The sequence below is a fragment of the Bufo gargarizans genome, chromosome 5 (genome assembly GCF_014858855.1).
Source record: "Bufo gargarizans isolate SCDJY-AF-19 chromosome 5, ASM1485885v1, whole genome shotgun sequence".
Taxonomy (NCBI): Eukaryota; Metazoa; Chordata; class Amphibia; order Anura; family Bufonidae; genus Bufo; species Bufo gargarizans.
The window spans coordinates 54,093,845-54,121,768 of NC_058084.1; the positions used below are offsets into that span (position 1 = coordinate 54,093,845).

Below are 27,924 nucleotides of genomic sequence, written 5' to 3' on the forward strand. Positions count from 1 at the left end.
GCTGGACAGCATAGGGTCAACTGCATAAACACCGGGGTGCACAACCAACGCCAGTTTGACAGGAAGGGTACACGTGATGCTCTATTCCTGTTGGGACACGTAGACGTCATGGGGAAAGGGGGTCCTCCATGGATGTCGTAGAGGGGGGACCTCTTGGGACTCTCCTTATGGGCGAGAGTAGATAACAAGTAGCGTCTCTCTATCTGACAACCTCGGGGCACCCATGACCATTTCCTGAATGGCCATGTATTCTCTCAGCATAATCAGCCGTTAGCGGGTGGGCTCTGTCTTCCATATTAAAGGGGGTTGTCCGTGACGAGAAAACAGGATCTTTTAGAACATCACTGCCCGTCTCCGTTCTGGTCACACTGAACATATACGAAAATGGATAAATGACCCTGCATTTTGTACTGCTCCAGTGCATGAACAGTAAAAAAAAAAAAAGTTTTTTTAAATATATCATTTTGTCTCTACAGCTCCCATACAGACCTATGTGTCTCCATGGAAACAGACTACAAACAATGCTTGTGTAGTCTGATACTAGTCTGTCACCAACTTCTTGTTCTATTGTAGGTAATTTATAGATACTGCAGGCTGCTCGCTTGTCCTCTGAAGACCTATTTATGTGTTGTGCTGGAATCATATTTCTTGACAGAATTTGCGGCACAATATATAATTCCAAAATATTCACAGACGTGCCATGCTGGCATGGGAGATCCGGTGAAGACGGGCATGCCACACCTTCGGGAGCCCGGCTGACATGGAAGATTACAACCCAGCTGAGGGCTGTCTGTCATGGGAGATTAAAACACACCTAGAAGGGAGGAATGCGATTATACACAACATGACTAGTGCTGGAATTTCTGCTTTAGGCCCTGGATTCCCTTTCATACCCCATAGAAATATTCCAGGCCAGAGCTGGGAGAGACACTGTATTTATTAGATAGTTTAGAATACATATATTACACGGTCGGCCATTCATTTGGATACGGAGTTCTGGATGCAAATAAATGAATGGGGTTGCGCTGCAGTTTCTTGCATGAGCGCTGCTGTGCAGGTAAAACAAAAAACACTTTACAGCTGCGACCCCTTCACTCTCCGCAAGATTAGTCCGCTTCCAGCAGTCGGGCAACATGCCAGCACCTTATGGCTGGTGGGGGTCTGACCATCTTCAACGATCTCAAGAATAAATGGTGGCGCTACATCAGGTATAGACTTATAATTCCCAATACGGCGGCACTGGAGGTCACGTGGCTACGCAAGGAACTTAAGCCAGCCACATTCACGTGGTGCGATACCCTGTATAGCAGGAAAATCCTTTTTATGGGGTTATGCCATGAGTAACGCTAAAAATGTTAAATCGGATATCATATAGTACGCAACAGTCTCTTTCTAAGAAACTTAGAACCAGTCCTGTGCCTCACCTGGACCCCCATTCATTGCTCTGCTAGAAGCTTAGCGGGGCGTGCACTCTTGGGGGGCATGGCCTTTCTACTGCAGCTGTTGGCAGTGAAAGGATGGAACTGAGCGTGTGCGGCCATCTCAGTGGGCAGGACAGAGAAATCAGAAAAAGAGCAAACAGCAGGTGGCGCTGTACAGATACATTTTATTGAAAAACGAAATAGCTATAATGAATTTAATTTGATGTAATTACAAAAGTATTCAGATCCAGGGGCAGGTTTGAATACTGTAGAATATTTTTCATGGGACGACCCCTTTACTATTCTCCTATTACCTGCCTTACATTGTTTTTCCGTAGCTGTATACCATCTGCACTAAAGACTGAAACGTGAACTGCGCCGTCAGACAACTTTATTTTATTGGCTTCTTCAAACCCGTCTGCAAAATGAAGAACCATCCTGGTTCCCTCTACTTCTGTCTGTGCTCACGTACAATCAGGTCAAATTTTCCGTGATCTTGGATTACATCCATGGCTGCAGCTAGAAGATGACCTCATGTCGGCTACAGCCCAGGAGAGTGTTATGGATGCTGTCCAGGTGGACAATGCATCCATGGGGCGCATCACAGCAGACATTCCAATGACTGACACAGCGACGGGTAGAATAAGGCGCTAACGAGCAAACGTCAGCTACTAGAAGGTAAAATGTAAAGTTCTACTGCCATCTAGTGGTAATGTTTGAAAACTGCAAGGTGAGAGAAGACTACAAATATCAGATTTATTTAGCACATATTAGTAACCCCTTTGAGGACACAACCATTTTCCATTTACGTTTTTTAATCTCCTCTACTTTACCGATACCATACATTTTTTATCTTTCAGTTCACATAGCCGTATAAGGCTACTTTCACACTTGCGGCAGAGAGATGCGCCAAGCAGTTCCGTCGCCGGAACTGCCTGCCGGATCAGGCAAAATGTATGCTAACTGATGGCATTAGTAAGACTGATCAGGATCCTGATCAGTCTTAAAAATGCCTGATCAGTCGAAAAAATGCATTGAAATGCCGGATCCGTCTTTCCGGTGTCATCCGGCAAAACGGATCCGGCATTTATTTTTTTTCACCTTTTTTACAGTCTGCGCATGCGCATAACGGAACGATGGATCCGGCATTCCGGTATTCTGAATGCCGGATCCGGCACTAATACTTCCCTATGGGAAAAAATGCCGGATCCGGCGTTCAGGCAAGTGTTCAGTTTTTCTGGCCGGAGATAAAACCGTAGCATGCTACGGTTTTCTCTTTTGCCTGATCAGTCAAAACGACTGAACTGAAGACGTCCTGATGCAAACTGAACAGATTACTCTCCATTCAGAATGCATGGGGATATGCCTGATCAGTTCTTTTCTGGTATAGAGCCCCTAGGACGGAACTCTATGCCGGAAAAGAAAAACGCTAGTGTGAAAGTAGCCTAAGGGCTTGTTTGTGGTGGAGGAAAATGTAACTATTTAATATTGCATACAATGTAGTCGGAGGCTGGAAAAAATAATTCAAATGGGGTGGAATTGATAAGACACACTTGCATCACAGTTATTTTCATAGCGCTCACTATGCAATGGAAATGAACTGTTCCCTTGATTCTCCGAGTCATAACAATTACATCAAAACCACATTTACAGTACAGTATATAGCTTTTCTTGTGTTTTAATACAAAAAAATAAAAATAAAAAACACCACATTTTTTTGCTGGGTGATCTGTGTATGACCATTGTGATTTTATTACCTGTCATTCCGTTCGCCGTACAGGATAAATAAGTTTATATTTAAATTGTATGAGCATTTTGGAGTTTTTATAGTTTACATTTATAAAAAAAATATATATTTTTTTTAAACTTTTTTTCCCCTTACATTTATTTTAAATCCCCTTAGGGAACTCCAACAAGCGATTGTAAGATCGCCTGCCCCATATACTGCAATGAATTAACATTGCAGTCTATAGGAGTTATGTTCCTATGGAGCTCTGACATTTTCAGGCCTACTAGGAACTAAGGCTGTAGTAGTCTCGATCTTTCCATCGGCTCCCCTGATGAGTAAATGTAAGGCAGATGTCATGAAGGGATTAAGCAGATTAATATAATATTTAGGCCCTGTTTACATCACTATGTACAAGAATATAACTACTATAATACTGCATCTATGTACAAGAATATAATTACTATAATACTGCTCCTATGTACAAGAATATAACTACTATAATACTGCTCCTATGTACAAGAATATAACTACTATAATACTGCCTCCTATGTACAAGAATATAACTACTATAATACTGCCTCCTATGTACAAGAATATAACTACTATAATACTGCTCCTATGTACAAGAATATAACTACTATAATACTGCCTCCTATGTACAAGAATGTAACTACTATAATACTGCTCCTATGTACAAGAATATAACTACTATAATACTGCTCCTATGTACAAGAATATAACTACTATAATACTGCCTCCTATGTACAAGAATGTAACTACTATAATACTGCTCCTATGTACAAGAATATAACTACTATAATACTGCTCCTATGTACAAGAATATAACTACTATAATACTGCCTCCTATGTACAAGAATATAACTACTATAATACTGCTCCTATGTACAAGAATATAACTACTATAATACTGCTCCTATGTACAAGAATATAACTACTATAATACTGCTCCTATGTACAAGAATATAACTACTATAGCTGGATGGCTGCACGTTGCTGAGCTCCTCATCCTTACCGGTGTATTTACCCTTATAATAAGCTAACAGCACTGCTTTGATGGGCAGAACGGGCAAGGATCGATCCAAGGACCAAGCGGATCCTACTCCTGTGAAATCTAGACAGCCCGAAATAAATCAATTCCTTAAAAAACATGCAAACCTGCGGTCGGCTGAGACTCCCAAGATGGCGCCCGCTCCGGCCCAGGCATCTGACATGGAGGAAGACACTGACGGCGGGAGTGTTTCCGATGTGTCCACCTGTAAATCGAGGAGGCAGAGGGGCTCATTTACAAAAGCGGCACTATTGGAGGTGCTGAACTCAGCTTTAGCCCCGATCAAGCAAGATCTTACAGAGATCAAAGAAGACCTCCGGAGCATGGGTCACTGGGTGTCAGACCTGGAGGGCGCGCAGGAGGCGGCTCTTCAGAGAGAGGAAAAGACCTACAAGGCGATCAGCCTCCACACTGACCTGCTCAATGAAGCGCTCCTGAGGGTCGAGGACCAGGAGAATCGGAGCCGCAGGAGGAATCTCAGGATTCGCGGGCTCCCAGAATCCTTCGCCAGTGAAGCGCTGGAGAAAGTGGCGCAGGAGATATTCGCTGACCTGCTGGGGCCTGAGAGAGCGGGCCGTGTAATAATCGAGAGGATTCACCGGGTGCTGAGGCCTAAGCCGAAGAATACAGATCCCCCACGGGATGTCATCTGCGGCCTCCTTAGTTTTATCGACACCGCAGCGATTATGAGAGCAGGAAGAGAAGCGGAGCAGCTGCAGTATGGAGGTACGCCGATTATGTTTTTCCAGGATCTGGCCCCCTCCACACTGGCTAAACGGCGTATCCTCAAGCCGCTCCTGGATGCCCTCAGAGCCGCAGCTACCCCGTTTCGGTGGCTTTACCCGTTTGGGATTGCGGTCCTCAAAAACGGACGCCAGATTTCTATCAGATCGCCGAAGGATCTACATACCAGCTGGGCTCAGCTGGGATTAAGCCCGATTGAAATCCCGTCGTGGATGCCGGCCGACATGGAGGACCCACCTCTCCCGCCACCCCAGGCGGCTGAATGGCGCCCTGTCTACAATAAAAGGTCTCCCAGGGCTCGGGCTGAAAAGTCTGCTCACCCTCCTACCTGAGCACAGAAGTTGTGTGAGGAGCTGTCTATTCTGTTCCTGTTTCAAGCGAAGTTCCTGGGACTGACTGCATGAGGGTGAAGTTGGCAGATGCTTTTATGTCCTCGGAGGGCTTTAGGCCTGATTATGAGGTGTCATGTCCGCTTGTTGCGGAAAATAATGTCTGAGTCTGCAGTTCTAGTTTGATTGCTGTAAGGTTCTGTACCTTACCTGTTCCCTGAGGGCTCTCGGCCTGATTTCAGGCCAGTCATGGCCGCCTGTTGCGGAGTATAATGTCTCAGAGTGCAGTCATGGTATGATTCAATAGAGGTTCTGTACCTTGCCTGTTCCCTGAGGGCTCTCGGCCTGATTTCAGGCCAGTCATGGCCGCCTGTTGCGGAATATACTGTCTCAGAGTGCAGTTATGGTCTGATACAAATGAGGTTCTGTACCTTGCCTGTTCCTTGCTCTTCTTTCTAATATGCAAGGGTTCACCCGGTTTTACCTTTGGGTTACCCCCTTTTCCTTGTGAGATGGCCAGTATTTGGCCTTCTGTAGCTCTGCGGGACCCCCCACCTGACAGACCCCGGCTGGTAGCCGAAATGAGAAAGGGTCGTGTTGTCAGGTGCTCAGTAGAGCTTTATATGCAGAATATATCTGTGCTATTATTTAATGTCGTATTTGTTCTCTCCCCTCCTTACCTCTTGTGTCTCCCCTCCCCCCCCCCTCATCCACCATCAGATGTCATATATGTCATGTATTGCATATTCAATTGCTGATTGTCCGCTTTCTATTTTAGAATGTCGTCTATTGTGATTTCTTCCTTTAACGCCCGGGGAATGAACGAGCCTTGCAAACGGTCCCAAATCCTGGCCCTTTTACAGAGGGATAAAGTGTCTATAGCGTTCTTTCAGGAAACCCACTTCCGAGAGGGTAAGACCCCCAAATTGCCCCCCAAACGGTTTTCTCAGTGGTTCCACAGCACGTATAGTTCGGCTAGCAGGGGTGTCAGCATAGCGATCCACAAGCAGCTCCCCTTTAAGCATTCTGCCGTATCTGCAGACCCTGAGGGTCGTTACCTGTTTGTTAAGGGCACTATTGCTGACACTCCTGTTACCCTGGCAACTGTATATGCTCCCAACAGAGGGCAGGTTGCTTGGCTCGTTCAGACCCTTGGCCTACTATCCTCCTTTAAGGAGGGAATGGTTATTCTAGGAGGCGATTTTAATGCTACCCTTGATCCTGCACTAGACGCTTCTAATGGGAAGTCTGCCATCACACATACCCGTTTGCGGCGCCTTAAGTTAGCCCTGCAGAGGTTAGGAGTTCTAGATATCTGGCGCACCACAAACCCTACTGGTAGGGATTTTTCCTTTTATCCAGCTGCTAAACTATCTTACCATAGATTAGACTATTTATTCTTATCCAAATCCTGGGCTAACAGAGTCATCAATTCCCACATAGGGAACATCACCCTGTCTGACCATGCTCCGGTATTTCTGAACATGTCCCTGCGGGACCTCCCAAAGAGGGAATGGAATTGGCGCATTAATGAGACTATTATCTCAGACCCCTCCCATGCTGCTAAATTATCTTCTATCATAAAGGATTTCTTCACATCTAATACTACAGGCCCTGACGCTCCCTCCCCTGCTATTATTTGGGAAACCCATAAGGCGGTCCTGAGAGGCGAACTAATAGCTTTAGGTGCACATATTAAAAAACAACGGAATCAGGCTGTGGCGACACTTCTCTCCCAGATTCAGGCTCTAGAGCTAACGCACAAATCCTCCCAGGCCCTTAGTTGTGCCTCAGAGCTTTCAGAAGCCCGTACTAAGCTCAAGAACCTGCTAACCGTCACCTCAGCTAAGCTTTTACTTAGAGCTAAATTCCGTTCGTATGCGCACGGAGATAAAGGGAATAGACTGATGTCCGCTTTAGTGAAGAAACAAAGAACTGACTCCTTTATTGCGGCAGTTAAAGATGACAAAGGCGTCCTTCATAAAGGGACCCCAGACATAGTTAAGACCTTCTGCGCCTTCTATAGGGACCTATACAACCTTAGGACACCAGATCACATGTCACCAGCTCAATTAGGTGAAGCGACAGAGAGATTCCTCTCCTCCCTCCGGTTACCTACTATTACCCCAGCTCAGTCAGCCCAGCTCCTGTCTCCTATCACAGACGATGAAATTTGTAAAGTTCTCTCCTCCATACCCTCAGGGAAAAGCCCAGGCCCTGATGGTTTTACCATCCTTTACTACAAATCCTTTAAGCAGACCCTAATTCCCCATTTTAATACCTTATGTAACTACTTACTCCAAGGGGGTTCCCTCCCTCCCCAATCGCTTTCAGCCCATATCACGGTAATCCACAAGGAAAATAAGGATCCCCTAAATTGCGGGAGTTACCGCCCTATTTCGCTCCTAAACACAGATGTGAAATGGTGGGCCAAAATCTTGGCTCAACGAATTCAGTCGGTTCTCCCTGGCATTATCAACGAGGAGCAGGTGGGGATAGTCTCTGGCAGGCAGGGAAGCGAAAATACGGTCCGTGTCATACAATTGATCACGCATGCTCGTCAGCAATCAATACCCTTAGCTCTTCTCAGTACAGACGCAGAGAAGGCCTTTGACAGGATCAGTTGGCAATTCATGTCTCGAGCACTGTCGAAGTTTGGCCTTCCGGACCAGTTCATCCAATCCATTTTCTCACTCTATTCGCTCCCCTCTGCCAGAATACGGATTAATGGAACACTCTCTCCAGCTTTTCCCATTACTAATGGGACGAGGCAGGGGTGCCCACTCTCACCTGCCCTCTTTGTTATTGTCATGGAGACCCTGCTGGCCAGGATCCGGCAAGATCCGGACATTAGGGGGATCACCTTGGGGTCACATACCCATCTGACGGCTGCTTTTGCAGACGACCTTTTGGTCATAACGTCCAACCCTCTAACTTCCTTCCCCAGACTTCAGGCCCTTTTTGAGGAATATGGAGCAGTCTCAAATTTTAAGATCAATTATACTAAGTCACAGGCCCTGAATATTTCTTGCCCTTCCGCTACAGTGGATACGCTTAAAGGTATCGCTGCTTTTTCAATCCCTTTTCTGGGTACACATATCTCAGCAAAACCAGAAGATCTTTTCGAGTTAAATTATGTACCTCTGCTGAAATCCATTAGATCACACTTACAAGCTCTAAAACTTCCGTTTATCTCTTGGATTGGGCGGAAGAACTTCATTAAAGCTTTTATTGTCCCCAGACTGCTGTACCTCATCCAAACACTCCCTATCTGGCTACCCCATTCCTTCTTTGTGGAGGTCCGCAGGGTCATCTCAACCTTTGTTTGGTCTGGAGGGTCCCCTAGACTGGCTTATGCCACTCTCACCCGGGAGAGGAGGTTGGGAGGCTTCGGCCTACCCGACATATACCTTTACTACAAAGCATCGATGCTGAACAGAGCTTTGAGCCTCATCGCCTGGCGCCCTCTCGGCCTCGTCTCCCGACTGGAGTGTTATCTGCTCTCATATAGGGACAAGTTAGTTCTTTGGGGCTTACGCAAATGTACTGCTAATAATAAGTTCACCTCGCCACTATGGAAGGGTCTGTTACTGGAATGGACCAAACTATATGGGTCCTCTACCCTTAGGTTCCCAAGCTTGAGTCTCCCCTTAGATCTGCTGCAGGCGTATGTACACCCGGCCACCTCTGATGCAACAGGAATTTGGGCTATACTAGCCAACTTTAAACTGAAAGACATCATTACTGTATCAGGTGCCTTAAATTGGAGTAAGATATATGAAATCCCGAGGGTTCAAGGAGCCTCTTTCCTATCGCGTATCGCTTTTAAGAAAGATTTGGCGCTTTTGGAATCTTTGCCCAGGCCCACGGTAGATCCCTCTTGGTTGGAAGGGAAAATCGCTAATGCCCTTCGCCCCAAGAAACCTCTCTCCACGTTCTACAGGGAGTTACTCTCCTCCGCACCTCCAGATCTGTGGTTCCTTGCAGCGTGGGAGAAGGAACTGTCTCTGACTCTGTCAGAACCTGAAAAAGCGTTCATCCTCACACACTCACATGGTTTCAATCGTTGTATTAAAATCCAGGCAAACTCTTATAAATTACTTACAAGATGGTATAAGACGCCGGAATTCCTTCACAAGCTCAATCCCGCTATCCCAAACGGCTGCTGGAGGTGTGGAGGAGACATTGGCTCTTTGTCTCATATTTGGTGGAGCTGCGGGAAAATCAAACCGTTCTGGGTTGAAGTAGGGGCAGCTATAAACAGGATATGTAATATCCAGATTACATTAGATGCAAAACTCCTGCTGCTCTGGTGCCCAAATAGCACGCTCACTCCTTCAAAGTATAACCTACCAACCATGCTTATTACAGCAGCTCGACTGCTGATCCCTCTTTTATGGAAAAATGAATCAGCCCCTTCGTTCTTGATGTGGACGGAAAAAATTGACCAATTATATCGGTTTGAAGAATTAGCCCACTGGGAAAACGACTCTAGAGCAGTTTTTGTAAAAATATGGTCTCCTTGGAAGCTATACCGCAAATTCTAGGTTTAGACATGTCTTGACTTAAGATGTTGATTGACATCCAACTCTCCCCCTCCCCTCTATCCCCCCCTGTTTCACCTTCCTTTGTCTTGTTATAACCCCCCCTCGTCAGATATTTGTTCATTTTTGTCACTTTATTATTTGAAGTCGTGTATGCCATCATTTTGCACATAGTGTGCTTGCTGATTATGCACTTTTCCAGTTGCGTCTGGACACAAGATGTATGATTCTCTACATGACTATCAAATTTCTTTTTATTTGAGAAATATACACAAAGAATATAACTACTATAATACTGCTCCTATGTACAAGAATATAACTATTATAATACTGCCTCCTATGTACAAGAATATAACTACTATAATACTGCCTCCTATGTACAAGAATATAACTACTATGGGGGGCGGAGCCTGGCTGTGTAGCTGAATGGCTGCTAGTTTCTGAGCTCCTCAACCTTGCCGGTGTTTTAACCCCTAAAATCAGCTTACAGCACCGCTCTAATGGGCAAAGTGGGTAAAGATAGATCCAAGGATCAAGCAGATCCCACACCAGTTCGGTCCAGACAACCAGATATGGACCAATATCTAAGAAAACAGCCGAAGCTCAGGTCGGCTGAAACACCTAAGATGGCGCCGGCTCAGCTATCTGACAAGGAGGAGGATTCAGATGCCGGGAGTGTCTCTGATGCTTCAACCTGCAAATCGCGCAGACAGGGGAGATCTTTCACTAAAGCTGCACTCCTTGAAGTGCTTAACACAGCATTAGCCCCTATAAAGAAAGACTTATCTGAGATAAAGGAAGACCTCAGAGATATCGGGGGCCGGGTGTCTGACCTTGAGAGCACACAGGAAGCTGCTCTGCAGAGAGAGGAGAAATCATACAATGTAATCCGATCCCACACCGACCTGCTAAATGAAGCTCTTCTAAGAATTGAAGACCAGGAGAACCGCAGCCGCAGGAAGAACCTGAGGATTCGCGGCCTTCCGGAATCGATTGCCAGTGAGGCGCTCGATAAAGTTGCTCGCGAAATTTTCGCGAATATCCTGGGTGCCGGAAAATCGGATCGGATAATAATCGAGCGCATACATCGTGCGCTTAGGCCCAAACCGAAAGCTTCAGATCCTCCTCGCGATGTAATTTGCGGCCTCCTCAGCTATGTCGATACAGCCGCACTGATGAGAGCTAGCAGAGAAGCGGAGCAGCTACAGCATGAAGGTACGCCAATCCTGTTTTTCCAAGATCTGGCCCCATCCACACTGGCTAAAAGGCGTATTCTTCGCCCACTCCTGGATGCCCTTAAAGCTGCTGCCACCCCATTCAGATGGCTGTACCCTTTTGGCATTGCGGTCCTTAAAAACGGACGCCAAATCACTATCCGCTCACCATCGGATCTACAGGCTAGCTGGTCCCAGCTGGGGTTAACCCCTATCGATATACCCTCGTGGATGCCGGCGGATCTAGAAGACCCACCCTTACCGCCACCCCATGCGGGTGAATGGCGCTCCGTCCGCACAAGAAAAGGGCCCAAAACCAGGGCTGAAAATTCTGCTCAAGCTCCGACCTGAATATAGGACCGTGAATAGGTTCTCTGCGTTTTCTGTTCCAGTTCCACTCTAAGTATATGGGACTATGTGTCTTATTGTCTGTTTATTGTTTAATAATGGATCCCTCTTCTTCCAGGCTTTTATGATTATTACCATGGCCTGGTCATCTCCCACTCCCTGCTCTCACCTTAGTTTGCAGGGGTTAACCCGGCTTTACCTACGGGTCACCCTTCCCCCTTGTGATGGTCAGTCATTGGCCCTCTTTAGTTCTGCGGGACCCCCCACCTGACAGACCCCGGCTGGTAGCCGTGATGAGAAAAGGTCGCCCTATAGTCAGGTGCTCAGTGGAGCTTCTGTTGCAAGAATTGTTTGCACTATTGTTGTGTTCATTAACCGTTTGTCTCCCCTCCTTCCCTCTTGTGTCTCCCCCTCCCCATTGGAGTCAGATGTCATATAGAGTCTATGTAGATGCTGATTATTTTTTCTCTATTTTAGAATGTCGTCCGTTGTGATATCCTCCCTGAACGCCCAGGGAATGAACGAGCCTTGCAAGCGGTCCCAAGTCCTGGCCCTTTTACAAAGGGATAAAGTGTTTATAGCATTCTTCCAGGAAACCCACTTCAGAGAGGGTAAGACCCCCAAATTGCCCCCCAAAAGGTTTTCCCAATGGTTCCATAGCACGTATAGTTCGGCTAGCAGGGGTGTCAGCATAGCGATCCACAAACAGCTCCCCTTCAAGCATTCTGCTGTCTCCTCGGACCCTGAGGGTCGTTACCTGTTTGTTAAGGGCACTATCGCTGACACACCTGTTACCCTGGCAACTGTATATGCTCCCAATAGAGGGCAGGTTGCTTGGCTCGTTCAGACCCTTGGCTTGTTATCCACCTTTAAGGAGGGAATGGTGATTCTAGGCGGCGACTTCAATGTCACCCTGGAGCCTTCCATAGATTCCTCAAATGGGAAGTCCGCCATTACACATGTACGCTTACGGCGCCTCAAACTCGCCTTACATAGGTTAGGTGTAATAGATATTTGGCGCACCACGAACCCCTCTAGTAAGGATTACACCTTCTATTCAGCCGCTAAATCCTCCTACCATAGACTGGACTATCTATTCCTGTCTAAAACCCATGCAAATAGGGCTATCCGATCCCACATAGGGAACATCACCCTATCTGACCATGCCCCTGTATTTCTGAGTGTTTCTCTGCAGGACCTCCCAAAGAGGGAATGGAATTGGCGTATTAATGAGACCATTATCTCTGACCCCTCCCATGTCGCTAAATTGTCCTCTATCATAACTGAATTTTTCACACTTAACACCCTAGGCCCGGACGCGCCCTCCCCCTCCATCACTTGGGAGACCCACAAGGCAGTTCTGAGAGGTGAGCTGATAGCTCTAGGGGCTCATATTAAAAAACAGCGGAACCAAGCAGTAGCGACCCTCCTCTCCCAGATACAAGCGCTAGAAATAACGCACAAAAACTCGCAGGCCCTTAGATGTGCCTCGGACCTGTCAGAGGCTCGCACAAAGCTTAAGAATTTGCTGAATGTCACGTCAGCCAAACTACTTTTACGTGCCAAATTTCGGTCATATGCCCATGGAGATAAAGGGAATAGGCTAATGTCAGCCTTAGTTAAAAAACAGAAAGCTGATTCCTTTATCGCAGCTGTCAAGGATGCCAAAGGTACGCTACATAAAAGCACCCCAGACATAGCAGATTCCTTTTGTGCCTTCTATAGGGACCTATATAACTTAGAGCCACCAAACCAACTCTCGCCAGCCCAAATAGGGGAAGCAACTGAGAAATTCCTCTCCTCCCTCCAGCTGCCTACTATCACTCCATCACAGTCGGCCCAACTCTTGTCCCCCATCACGGATTCTGAAATCAGCAAGGTCCTCTCCTCCATACCTTCCGGGAAAAGCCCAGGCCCTGATGGCTTTACCATCTCCTACTACAAAACCTTTAAGCACATCCTGATCCCACACTTTAACATCCTTTGTAATTACTTACTCCAAGGAGGTTCCCTCCCCCCACAATCGCTATCGGCCCATATCACAGTAATTCACAAAGAAAATAAGGACCCCCTAAACTGCGGGAGCTACCGCCCTATTTCGCTTTTGAACACTGATGTGAAATGGTGGGCTAAGATTTTGGCCCATAGGATCCAGTCGGTTCTCCCTGACATTATCAATAAGGAGCAGGTAGGATTCGTCTCTGGCAGACAGGGGAGTGAAAACACGGTTCGCATCATACACTTAATTACGCATGCTCGGCGGAATTCTATACCGCTAGCCCTTCTCAGTACAGATGCAGAGAAGGCCTTTGACAGGATCAACTGGCATTTTATGTTTCGGGCACTGTCAAAATTTGGCCTTCCGGACCAGTTCATCCAGTCCATCTTCTCACTCTATTCGCTCCCCTCTGCCAGGATTCGGATCAATGGCACACTCTCTCCAACTTTCCCCATTACCAATGGGACGAGGCAAGGCTGCCCACTATCACCGGCCCTTTTTGTTATTGTTATGGAGACACTGCTGGCTAAAATTAGGCAAGATCCGGACATACAAGGGATTACCTTGGGATCTCATACCCATATGACAGCTGCCTTTGCAGATGATCTCTTAGTCATCACGTCCAATCCCACGACCTCATTTCCCAGGCTCCAAGCTCTTTTTGAGGAATATGGTTTGGTCTCTAATTTCAAGATCAATTATGGTAAGTCACAGGCCCTAAATATTTCCTGCTCAGCCACTTCCATAGAAATGATCAAACGCTCCACGGCATTTACGTGGGCCCCCAAGTCAATCCCATTTTTGGGCACCCATATATCAGCGAATCCAGAGGACCTTTACGAGCTTAACCAGGCCCCTTTACTTAGATCTATTAGAGCACACCTGCAATCCCTAAAACTCCCGTTCATTTCATGGATTGGAAGGAAGAATTATATTAAAGCCTTCATTGTCCCTAGACTACTTTACTTCATTCAAACACTACCAATTTGGCTACCCCATTCCTTCTTTGTGGAGGTCCGCAGAATCTTCTCAGCATTTGTATGGTCGGGTAAGCCCCCCAGAATAGCATACACCACCCTCACTCGGGAGAAAAGATTGGGAGGTTTTGGCCTGCCAGACATATACCTTTACTATAAAGCGGCAATGATAAGCAGAGCTCTAAGCCTCCTCTCCTGGCGCCCTCTCAATCTTGTCTCCCAATTGGAGTGTGATATGCTCACCTATAAAGATAAACTGGTCTTATGGGGTTTGCGGAAAAGTACTGCTAATAACATTTATGCCTCGCCTTTGTGGAAGGGCTTACTGTTGGAGTGGTCCAAACTATATCAGGCGTCAGTTCTTAAGTTCCCTAGTATGAATATCCCCCTGCACCTGCTTCAGGCCCATATTCATCCCGCCACCACTGCACCATCAGGAATTTGGGCCCTACTATCTAGCTTAAGGTTACAAGACATTATATCTGAGTCTGGTGCTTTAAATTGGAGTGATGTTTTCGCTCTTCCAAAGGTCCAAAAGGCTTCCTTTTTGGCAGTTATGGCCTTTAAAAAGGACCTAAAGCTTATTGAAAAGGTCCCACGGCCCACAAATGATCCCTCATGGATGGAGGGGAAGATTTCAGTAGGCCAACGCCCGCGGAAGCCTCTCTCCACATTATACAAGGAGCTGCTCTCCTCCGCCCCTCCAGATCTGTGGTTTCTCTTAGCTTGGGAGAAGGAGTTATCCATAACTTTGTCAGAACCTGAGAAAGCTTTTATCCTCACACACTCACACGGATTCAACCGTTGCATTAAGATACAAGCTAACTCATACAAATTGCTCACAAGATGGTATAAAACACCAGAATATCTACATAAGATCAATTCTGATATCCCCGACCGTTGCTGGAGGTGCGGAGGAGATGTTGGTTCTCTTTCTCATATATGGTGGAATTGTGAAAAGATCCGGCCTTTCTGGATAGAGATCGAAACTATTATAAATAAGATCTGTAAAAACCAGGTTAGATTAGACGCAAAGCTCCTAATGTTATGGTGTCCTAATGACACGCTGACCCCCTCAAGGTTAAATCTACCGACTATGCTTATAACAGCAGCTCGCCTATTGATTCCATTGTTATGGAGAAATGATTCTCCTCCATCCCTCTTGATGTGGACCGAGAAGGTGGATCAGCTTTACCGGTTTGAGGAGCTTGCACACTGGGAGACTCACTCTAGAGCAAAGTTTATCAAAACATGGTCCCCTTGGAAGCTTTATCGTAACTTCTAGATTCACACGAAGCATATGATAGACATCTATTACCCCCCCCCCCCTTACCTCCTTTCCCCTCACCTCTTCCCATGTCTTGTCTTTACTTTTCCGTATTAATTACTTTTATGCACATGTTAATGTGTTATTGAGTCATGTCGCCACTGCACTTGAATTCATGCGCTTAGTGAATAAGCATTTGTCCAGCTGCGCCTGGTATTTAAGTGATTGAATTGTCACATGACTATTTGCGTTTTCTTCAATAAAAAGAAATTTGATTAAGAATATAACTACTATAATACTGCCTCCTATGTACAAGAATATAACTACTATAATACTGCTCCTATGTACAAGAATATAACTACTATAATACTGCCTCCTATGTACAAGAATATAACTACTATAATACTGCTCCTATGTACAAGAATATAACTACTATAATACTGCTCCTATGTACAAGAATATAACTACTATAATACTGCCTCCTATGTACAAGAATATAACTACTATAATACTGCTCCTATGTACAAGAATATAACTACTATAATACTGCTCCTATGTACAAGAATATAACTACTATAATACTGCTCCTATGTACAAGAATATAACTACTATAATACTGCTCCTATGTACAAGAATATAACTACTATAATACTGCTCCTATGTACAAGAATATAACTACTATAATACTGCTCCTATGTACAAGAATATAACTACTATAATACTGCTCCTATGTACAAGAATATAACTACTATAATACTGCTCCTATGTACAAGAATATAACTACTATAATACTGCTCCTATGTACAAGAATATAACTACTATAATACTGCTCCTATGTACAAGAATATAACTACTATAATACTGCCTCCTATGTACAAGAATATAACTACTATAATACTGCTCCTATGTACAAGAATATAACTACTATAATACTGCTCCTATGTACAAGAATATAACTACTATAATACTGCTCCTATGTACAAGAATATAACTACTATAATACTGCTCCTATGTACAAGAATATAACTACTATAATACTGCTCCTATGTACAAGAATATAACTACTATAATACTGCTCCTATGTACAAGAATATAACTACTATAATACTGCTCCTATGTACAAGAATATAACTACTATAATACTGCTCCTATGTACAAGAATATAACTACTATAATACTGCCTCCTATGTACAAGAATATAACTACTATAATACTGCTCCTATGTACAAGAATATAACTACTATAATACTGCTCCTATGTACAAGAATATAACTACTATAATACTGCTCCTATGTACAAGAATATAACTACTATAATACTGCTCCTATGTACAAGAATATAACTACTATAATACTGCTCCTATGTACAAGAATATAACTACTATAATACTGCCTCCTATGTACAAGAATATAACTACTATAATACTGCCTCCTATGTACAAGAATATAACTACTATAATACTGCTCCTATGTACAAGAATATAACTACTATAATACTGCTCCTATGTACAAGAATATAACTACTATAATACTGCTCCTATGTACAAGAATATAACTACTATAATACTGCTCCTATGTACAAGAATATAACTACTATAATACTGCCTCCTATGTACAAGAATATAACTACTATAATACTGCTCCTATGTACAAGAATATAACTACTATAATACTGCTCCTATGTACAAGAATATAACTACTATAATACTGCTCCTATGTACAAGAATATAACTACTATAATACTGCTCCTATGTACAAGAATATAACTACTATAATACTGCTCCTATGTACAAGAATATAACTACTATAATACTGCCTCCTATGTACAAGAATATAACTACTATAATACTGCCTCCTATGTACAAGAATATAACTACTATAATACTGCTCCTATGTACAAGAATATAACTACTATAATACTGCCTCTATGTACAAGAATATAACTACTATAATACTGCTCCTATGTACAAGAATATAACTACTATAATACTGCCTCTATGTACAAGACTATAACTACTATAATACTGCTCCTATGTACAAGAATATAACTGCTATAATACTGCTCCTATATACAAGAATATAACTACTATAATACTGCTCCTATGTACAAGAATATAACTACTATAATACTGCCTCCTATGTACAAGAATATAACTACTATAATACTGTCTCCTATGTACAAGAATATAACTACTATAATACTGCTCCTATGTACAAGAATATAACTACTATAATACTGCTCCTATGTACAAGAATATAACTACTATAATACTGCTCCTATATACAAGAATATAACTACTATAATACTGCTCCTATGTACAAGAATATAACTACTATAATACTGCCTCTATGTACAAGAATATACAGTGGGAGAAAGAATATACATTATGAGAAAGAGTATTTAAGGGGGTCAATTGTAAGTTTCCCTCCTCTTTTAATTTTCTCTGAAGAGTAGCGACATGGGGGTCTCAAAACAACTCTCAAAATGACCTGAAGACAAAGATTGTTCACCATCATGGTTTAGGGGGAAGGACACAGAAAGCTGTCTCAGAGATTTCCGCTGTCTGTTTCCACAGTTAGGAACACATTGAGGAAATGGAAGACCACAGGCTCAGGTCAAGTTAAGGCTCGAAGTGGCCGACCAAGAAACATCTCGGAGAGACAGAAGCGACGAATGGTGAGAACAGTCAGAGTCAACCCACAGACCAGCACCAAAGACCTACAACATCATCTTGCTGCAGATGGAGTCACTGTGCATCGTCCAACCATTTGGCGCACTTTACACAAGGATATGCTGTATGTGAGAGTGATGCAGAGGAAGCCTTTTCTCCGCCCACAGCACAAACAGTGCCGCTTGAGGTGGGCTAAAGCACATATGGACAAGCCAGCTTCATTTTGGAATAAGGTGCTGTGGACTGATGAAACTAAAATTGAGTTATTTGGCCATAGCAAGGGGCGTTATGCATGGAAGAAAAAGAACACAGCATTCCAAGAAAAACACCTGCTACCTACAGTAAAATATGGTGGTGGTTCCATCATGCTGTGGGGCTGTGTGGCTAGTGCAGGGACGGGGAATCTTGTCAAAGTTGAGGGACCATGGATTCCACTCAGTATCAGCAGATTCTGGAGACCAATGTCCAGGAATCAGTGACAAAGCTGAAGCTGCGCTGGGGCTGGATCTTTCAACAAGACAACGACCCTAAACACTGCTCCAAATCCACTAAGGCATTTATGCAGAGGAACAAGTACAACGTTCTGGAATGGCCATCTCAGTCCCCAGACCTGAATATAATTGGAAATCTGTGGTGTGACTTAAAGAGAGCTGTCCATGCTCGGAAGCCATCAAACCTGAATGAACTAAAGATGTTTTGTAAAGAGGAATGGTCCAAAATACCTTCAACCAGAATCCAGACCCTCATTGGAACCTACAGGAAGCGTTTAGAGGCTGTAATTTCTGCAAAAGGAGGATCTACTAAATATTGATTTCATTTCTTTTTTTGTGGTGCCCAAATTTTTGCACCTGCCTAATTTTGTTTAAACAATTATAGCACACTTTCTGCAAATCCAATAAACTTCATTTCACTTCTCAGATATCACAGTGTGTGTCTCCTATATGATATATCTAACTGACATTTTATATCGTAACAACCAACGATTTATACAGGAAAATCATGACGATTAACAAGGTTGCCCAAACATTCGCATCCCACTGTAACTACTATAATACTGCCCCCTATGTACAAAAATGGACCTATAATACAGTATACAGCTGGAGAGACACTGTTTGGGGAGACATCAGCATAAGAGCGTTGGTTCCCTATGTTATTACCACTCCCATTCTCACCTCAAACAGACTTGGTGTAGAGGCAATAATTCTATAATCTAGCTGTGACTGCCATCTTTGGACATCATTTTGCCATGCCTAATGTGTAAGTGGCAGCACTTTCTGCTGAAGTCTCTCAGGGACCCCTTTGGGACACCATGCATTGGTGAAGGTGAATGAAGGAGAATGGATACATCTAGACCGGCCATACTCTGTGAGCCAAGTCTATTCTGTGTCTTTTCTCTAAGTAGCAGGTGAAACCTTAACTGTTAACATCTACCGCCCCTCACTTTAACATTTATCCCTCAGGCAAGAAGAAAAATATTACCATCTCTAAATGATTATTTCAGCTAGTGGATGTAGCCTGCAGCTTGATGGAAAGACTGAAGAAGTCCTCACTGAGGAGTATGACTGACACATCTGTCCTACCATCAAATAGGCATAGAGCAAAAGAAAGAAACCACACTTGTCCCATCACGATCGGGAGGTGATGGGGTTAAAAGTGCGGCATGTTCACAATTTGTTGCCAAAGTATTTAAAGACTGGAAAATATGCAGGTTTTAAATTGCACCTGTCAGAAGGATTAGGACAGATCCTTAAAGGGTGGTCATATGGATAGTTTGTGTTTGTACACAGGCTCAGACGTTATTTCCTCATGGCTCTTCTCCTTCCATTCTCGTTTTGCACCATCTCTCCAGAGCTTCATGAAGACCTCCCATGTATCGACAGAGCAGCCACACACCCCAGTAATGTAGACTGGATGGAACCGGCACTCAAAACAATCGGATTGCACGTGGAAGTTGAATAAAAATTTATTAAACAATCAACACTATATATTGGATGCACCAAGGTAAAATTCATATAAAATATATAAAAAATATAATAAAAAGCATATATCTCAATGTTAGCCAAGCGAGTGGAGTATTCTTAAGGCACAGAGGTCTGAAGTGCTACGCACAGAGGGCTGCATCCGTGTCCCCCCAAGTGGGTAGGCTATTGGATCACAGTCGTCCGTGACGGAGCTACACAGAACTTGTTGAATATTGTGCTTGGAATAGTCGCAGGTATTATTCACATATAAATTTCACATAAGCTTAAATGCATGTAAATAAAAACTTGTGCCACCGTATGGGGTAGAGAAAAGGTATTTAAAGGTGAGCTGAGTTCAATTATCCATCACCTATAGTGATCTCAATTTCTGAGTAAACTGGAGGTGGAAAAGTCACTAGTCCAGCACGTCTGATGTCGCCGTGCATATACCGCCTTACGTACAGCGGTTCAGTATGGTTCCACTTGAGTTAATGTTACTCACTGTTTCCCGTGTGAATTCACTCGGTTAGGTCTGCGGGAGGTTTTCTGTCGTGGCGTCCCACGCTTCAGTCTTTCCCCGCTGTATTAGTGTCGGGTCCAGTTGTCTGTGTGGATCCCGTCTGCACTCTCGTGGGAGACCTATGTCAGCTGTTTCACTTACGTGAATTTCACAGCGCTTCTTGGTCTTACGTGAGTAGGTGGATGAACTTTTAGTACATGGCCATGTACCGCTGCGATGGTTCTTTCACAGGTAATACGCCCAGACGCGTTTCGAGATATCTTATCTCTTCCTCAGTGGGTAAGACCTGTGAGCTCTGATCTCGCTTTTTGTATGTTCTCATCTCAATTGGATAATTGGTTTCACCTGTCCCAAAGCTTGTGTGGGAAAATGGGGCCTTGATTTTCATTGACCTTTACTTTTTCATATGTTGTTTCTACCTAAACCCTCTCTTTCGGTGGCAATTTAGCGATACCTTTCTAATAGTGTCCAGTCTCTCTGTATACATATACGCATACGTGTATTGATTATACAATCGAATATGGGAGATATATATGACTACATAAAATACATACAATCAAATAAAATATATAAAATACATAAAATAAGGATGTGTCAAAAAAGGGACACTTCTTAGTTATATTCATATAGAAGGCAGTATCTTATAATGCAAGGGAATGTTATTATGTCAGCATTGTGTGGTAGATGATTGTACATCTACGTGTCTTATTATACTGGTATCCACAGTATTATCAAAGAGGATTTTGATCGATATCCACCACTCAGGATCAAAATCCTCTTTGATAATACTGTGGATACCAGTATAATAAGACACGTAGATGTACAATCATCTACCACACAATGCTGACATAATAACATTCCCTTGCATTATAAGATACTGCCTTCTATATGAATATAACTAAGAAGTGTCCCTTTTTTGACACATCCTTATTTTATGTATTTTATATATTTTATTTGATTGTATGTATTTTATGTAGTCATATATATCTCCCATATTCGATTGTATAATCAATACACGTATGCGTATATGTATACAGAGAGACTGGACACTATTAGAAAGGTATCGCTAAATTGCCACCGAAAGAGAGGGTTTAGGTAGAAACAACATATGAAAAAGTAAAGGTCAATGAAAAGCAAGGCCCCATTTTCCCACACAAGCTTTGGGACAGGTGAAACCAATTATCCAATTGAGATGAGAACATACAAAAAGCGAGATCAGAGCTCACAGGTCTTACCCACTGAGGAAGAGATAAGATATCTCGAAACGCGTCTGGGCGTATTACCTGTGAAAGAACCATCGCAGCGGTACATGGCCATGTACTAAAAGTTCATCCACCTACTCACGTAAGACCAAGAAGCGCTGTGAAATTCACGTAAGTGAAACAGCTGACATAGGTCTCCCACGAGAGTGCAGACGGGATCCACACAGACAACTGGACCCGACACTAATACAGCGGGGAAAGACTGAAGCGTGGGACGCCACGACAGAAAACCTCCCGCAGACCTAACCGAGTGAATTCACACGGGAAACAGTGAGTAACATTAACTCAAGTGGAACCATACTGAACCGCTGTACGTAAGGCGGTATATGCACGGCGACATCAGACGTGCTGGACTAGTGACTTTTCCACCTCCAGTTTACTCAGAAATTGAGATCACTATAGGTGATGGATAATTGAACTCAGCTCACCTTTAAATACCTTTTCTCTACCCCATACGGTGGCACAAGTTTTTATTTACATGCATTTAAGCTTATGTGAAATTTATATGTGAATAATACCTGCGACTATTCCAAGCACAATATTCAACAAGTTCTGTGTAGCTCCGTCACGGACGACTGTGATCCAATAGCCTACCCACTTGGGGGGGACACGGATGCAGCCCTCTGTGCGTAGCACTTCAGACCTCTGTGCCTTAAGAATACTCCACTCGCTTGGCTAACATTGAGATATATGCTTTTTATTATATTTTTTATATGAATTTTACCTTGGTGCATCCAATATATAGTGTTGATTGTTTAATAAATTTTTATTCAACTTCCACGTGCAATCCGATTGTTTTGAGTGACGGTTCCATCCAGTCTATATTACATTGATCAGAATCAGGGGGTTCTTCTTTGAACCTGTGCACCTGTCGTGTCGAATCACAGTGAGCCACCTGCACAGCATCCTTTGCACACCCCAGTAATGCTCAGACGTCACACTGTCCACGACAAACAAAGCCTTGGCAGATAATGTCCCTTCCCTTCTCATATCAGGAGAGAGACATCTTCAGATGTCCAAGGTCTCTTCGTTGTAACCAACTTCTAGTAGAGGTTACACATTTTCACTCCTTCAGTCCGTAGTTTTGCCATCGAGTCCAATTCTTACAAAATAAGCTTTCATCAGACACACCCTCGGCCACAGCCGCTGAACCCTGCCCACGAGGTTCTTCACTGCAACCAAAATGTGCCAGACTACTGGCAGGCTGACCACATCCTCCACCTACTTCCCCTGCCCCAGCTATGCAGTACTCTTCACCGTGGTCACTGCTCTGTCACGTACCTTGGCGGACATCATTTTCGGGAAAACAATAGTTGCACATTTTTGTACAAAAAAAAATACACCTCTTCTGGATGCACTTGCCACCTACTAAAACAGTGAGCAGGGCTTAGTGGAGTAGGGTGGGGTCTCTAGTGCCTCCACCAATTTTCCTGGGTGCAAAATGGGCTGGGACTACACTGTGATCTTGCCCGTGACACCTCTTGCATGACGAAAGATCGCCGTGTAGCACTGCAGCCATGCAATTCACAAGCTGTCGCGATCATGAATCGCAAAAGATCCAGTAGTGTTGGAGGTTATGGCCATTCTGGGGTCGGGGCAACTTGAGAGTAACAGTGTGCCTCCATTTGTATTAATGGCTGCAGTGCTACATGGCGATCGTTGCACAGAGTAGCCCCAGCCTTATAGTGCAAGCCTTCACCAGCTCAGCCTGGCATAGATTTGCTTTTTCCGGTTCACCTCTTAAAGGGGTTGGCTCATCTCAGACATTAGTGGCATATAGCAGCAATGTCAGAAAGGTATGGGACCCGCACCTACCTCTACAATGGTGCCTCCAGAGTGGATGACAGCACACTGTACATGAACGGCGATATCTTTCCGAGCACGTGCTCAGCTATTTTCAGAATCCCAGTCTAAATGAATGGAGGGTGTACTGTGTGCAACCACTGCTCCATTCACCTCCATGGGACTGCCAGAGCTTGACTATTTCAGTAATCCCATAGAAATTAATGGAGGGCGGCCACGCATGCATGGCTGTTCTGCGTTTACTTTGGGGATCCCGTTCTGTAGACACAAGCGGGGTTCCAGAGATGGGACCTGCACCTACATGAAATTGGTGGCATTTCCAGTAATATGCTACCAATGTCTGAGGCATCTTACTCTGGTGCACTTCTTATGACGCATCGGTCTTAATAAATTCCCCATGTAATACAGGACGGGTCCTCCAGAACGCGAGATGTTCTATGTAATCAATCTCCATTCCAGTGATGAGGATTCTGAACGGACGACCCCCTCTCAAGCCATAATAACCAAATAGGTTTTCTGAATTGGAGAATCCCTTTAAACGCCAGCATTAGCTTTGGAGCTGTAATCTGTGTGTTCACACTGGCCGGGATATTCCACTCCATTAGGAAACAGAAGAGTATTGAATACTCACAGCGGTGGGATCCTTGCGGTGGAGAGTAGCTGCTGTGACTTGTCTGAAGCCTCCAGGATACCTGAGAAGAACGGAACAAGAGAAGATAAATGGCCATCAATCTCCATGAAGACCCTGATCATGTCAAGCAACAATTCACTGCACAAGATACTGTTTGTGGGGTTTACTTTTATTCAATACTGCCCCCTTCTGGTTTCTGTCAGCATTGCCTGGGCCCAAGTCGTCATCCCCACAGCAACGTCCTTTCGCCGACACAGATATCGTGGAATTTGGTGAATTGGTCCCTGGCACTAAATATACCTTTTATGCACAAATATGGCCGAGTGCATGAGTCCTAAAAGGGTTCTCAGATCGGAGTGGGTCCAACCCCCCCCACACCCATGGAGATTAGCTGTTCGGTAAAGGCTCTGGCATCACAGTAACCAGCTACGATCACTACACAATGGGCGGAGCGGTGTAATTCTGGCGCTTGAGCTACTCATGATCAGTCAATGGGCAGGTGTTGGAGATGACAGACACCTGCCGATCGGACATCCTTAGGATGGGTCGTTAAAGAGGACCTTTCACCGATTATGACAATGTGAACTAAGTATACAGACATGGAGAGCGGCGCCCGGGGATCTCACTGCACTTACTATTATCCCTGGGCGCCGCTCCGTTCTCCCGCTAAGCCCTCCGGTATCTCCGCTCACTAAGTTATAGTAGGCGGAGATTTCAGTCACTAAGTTATGGTAGGCGGAGCCTGCCCTTGTTCTGCTCTAGCGCTGGCCAATCGCAGCGCAGAGCTCACAGCCTGGTAGGTTATTTTCTCCCAGGCTGTGAGCTCTGCAATGCGATTGGCCAGCGCTAGAGCAGAACAAGGGCAGACTCCGCCTACCATAACTTTGTGACTGGAGATACCGGAGGGCATAGCAGGAGAACGGAGCGGTGCCCGGGGATAATAGTAAGTGCAGTGAGATCCCCGGGCGCCGCTCTACATGTCTGTATACTTAGTACAGTGTCATAATCGGTGAAAGGTCCTCTTTAAGGAGGTTTGCCAGGATTTAACAAGTTATCACCTATGCCTTGTATAGGTGGGGCTCCAACACTCGGCACCCACGCTAATCAGCTGTTCCTGGGTAGCTTCGACACCGACTACACACCTCTATCCTTTGTGTAGTGGACAGAGCTGGTCACTGCAGCGCTTCTTTACTGTGGTTGCCCGAGCTACTCCCAAACAGCTGATTGGTGTAAGGTGTTGGAGCCCCCGCCAATCCAAGCTACCCAGGACCAGCTGATCAGCATGGGTGCGGGGTGTTGGAGCCCCAGCCAATCCAAGCTAAAAAAATGAAAAAAAAAAAAAACCAGGCCTTTGCTCACCTTCCATTTCCCATGCCATTCCAATGCCCCTGGTACTGAAGCCACGTGATCCCTGCAGCCACCCAATGGCCTCTGGGGTCATGTGAAGTAGTAAGGTACATCATTGCTGTACGGAGAGCAGCGCTGCAGAAATGACGCCCACCCAACTACCTCACGTGACCGATGAAGTAGTAGTTGGTGATGTCATCGCTGCAAACAAAGACTGCCAGGACTTACACAGTGGTGGCACTGAGGGGGTTTGCAGGTGAATAAGGCTTATTTATTTATCTTAAGGCAAGTCCGGCCTTCTATTCTATAAAACTTTTGGGGTACCTGAAAACCCCTTTAAGGACCTTGGTATATGACATAATCTTAGCGATTTTACTAATCCTGAAAACGTGTCTGGCATTTCTCTCTAGGAGCGAATGATCTGGTGTGGCCTCCTCCACACAGAGTGGGGAACAAGGGCTCCTTGTTCTTGAGCGTTGTAGGGTCTCATCTGCAAAACCCAGACGACCCATTTGGTGGCGACCAGTTGTATGTCTGGAGATCCTCACTCGTCACTTACCCCGTATGTGAAGAATAAACCTTCTGTTCCCATTTATTTCCAGAGAAGGCGATGTGTCTGGTGTTCTTCACCACCACATGGTCTCCGCAGTCACCTGTGCAACACACCAAGAAAATTACTGGAAGAGGCGTTTTGTTACGCTGACGACTCTCTAGAACTTGCAAGTAAAATGAATATTTAAAAGGGGATTTTCTCATGACTCAGATACAGGATAGGTAATTAATATGAGATCGGTGAGGGTCCAGCACCCATCCCCCCCACCGGTCATCTGTTATAATTGTTCAAGTGCACTTAAGATACCAAATAAAGAACCTTTTCAAATAAGCTTATTAAAATCCCCTGGGTACGCAGCTTCAATACAGACCTATGTCTCTCCATGGTAACAGACTACAAACAAACCTGTAGTCTGATCCCGCATATTAATGTCCTCCACCGTCTGTAGGAAAGGGGACGGATGGAGGGGATCATCACACGTATACACAAGGCCGGTTTGTAGCCTGCATTCCTGTACTTGCATAGGACTGCACGTGAGATGTGTTCACAAAAAGGTAAGATTTTAAATTTTTTTCATTGCATTGGAGCACTAAAAAAGCAGGCTGAGAGAGGACACGTATGCCCAACTTCCCATATCTCTAATTTCTTGGTGAGGATGTGAAGGAGAAGAAATAGAGATTATTGAGTGACTGTCACGGAGTCCCATGATGAGCCTGTACCTCCAGTCTTCATTCACAATATGGCATAAAGTACCAAAAAATAACTATTGTTAAGACATGAACGTAGTTTTGGCTGTGAATGGAGCACAAGGAGCGATACAAGATCAACAGAAGATGTAACAGCCATATATGTACATTTAAAGGAACATTCCACAAATTAACTCATTGGTACAGATCGAATATTGACAAGGAGCCAGTTTGTAGCGCAATCTACACCAAAAACCTGGCTTACATGCTTTTCTTCACATTCATCAAGTGTTTTAGACATTTTCTAACCTTTTATGCCTTGGTCAACCAGTGGGAGTGGCTTGTCAGAAAGGGGCATGACTTAAAGGGAACCTGTCAGCAGTTTTGTCCCTATGACACTGGCTGACCTGTTACATCTGCACTTGGCAGCTGAAGGCATCTGTGTTGGTCCCATGTTCATATGTGTCCACATTACTAAGAAAAATGATGTTTTATTATATGCAAATGAGCCTCTAGGTGTCACAGCAACGCCCCCGTTGCTCCTAGAGGCTCATTTGCATATAATAAAACATCATTTTTCTCAGCAATGCGGACACATATGAACATGGGACCAACACAGATGCCTTCAGCTGCCAAGCGCACATGTAACAGGTCAGCCTGTGTCATAGGTACAAAACTGTTGACAGATGCCCTATAACTATGCCTTGGGGTGCCCAAAAAAGGGCAACGTTTTAGCACCTTTTTGGAGTAACGCTTCCTGCTTCCAAGAAACCATCATGGCTCTTGATCAAACCTTTCAGTGGTGTCAATTGACCAATGAGTCCCATCACCGTCTTAAAGGGGTTGTGC

At 44.5% G+C, this 27,924-nt stretch overlaps 1 protein-coding gene across 1 annotated transcript in view; it reads right to left on the reverse strand.

Annotated features, from left to right (window-relative positions):
* Positions 1 to 27,924, reverse strand: part of MRPL13 (mitochondrial ribosomal protein L13) — a 55,666-nt gene that overhangs the window by 15,331 nt on the left and 12,411 nt on the right. Inside the window, exons 3-4 of the mRNA XM_044294355.1 lie at positions 26,396 to 26,489; positions 24,490 to 24,550 (exon numbers count right to left, since the gene is read on the reverse strand). Coding sequence (XP_044150290.1) covers positions 24,490 to 24,550; positions 26,396 to 26,489 — 155 coding nt within the window. The remainder of the gene's footprint in view (positions 1 to 24,489; positions 24,551 to 26,395; positions 26,490 to 27,924) is intronic.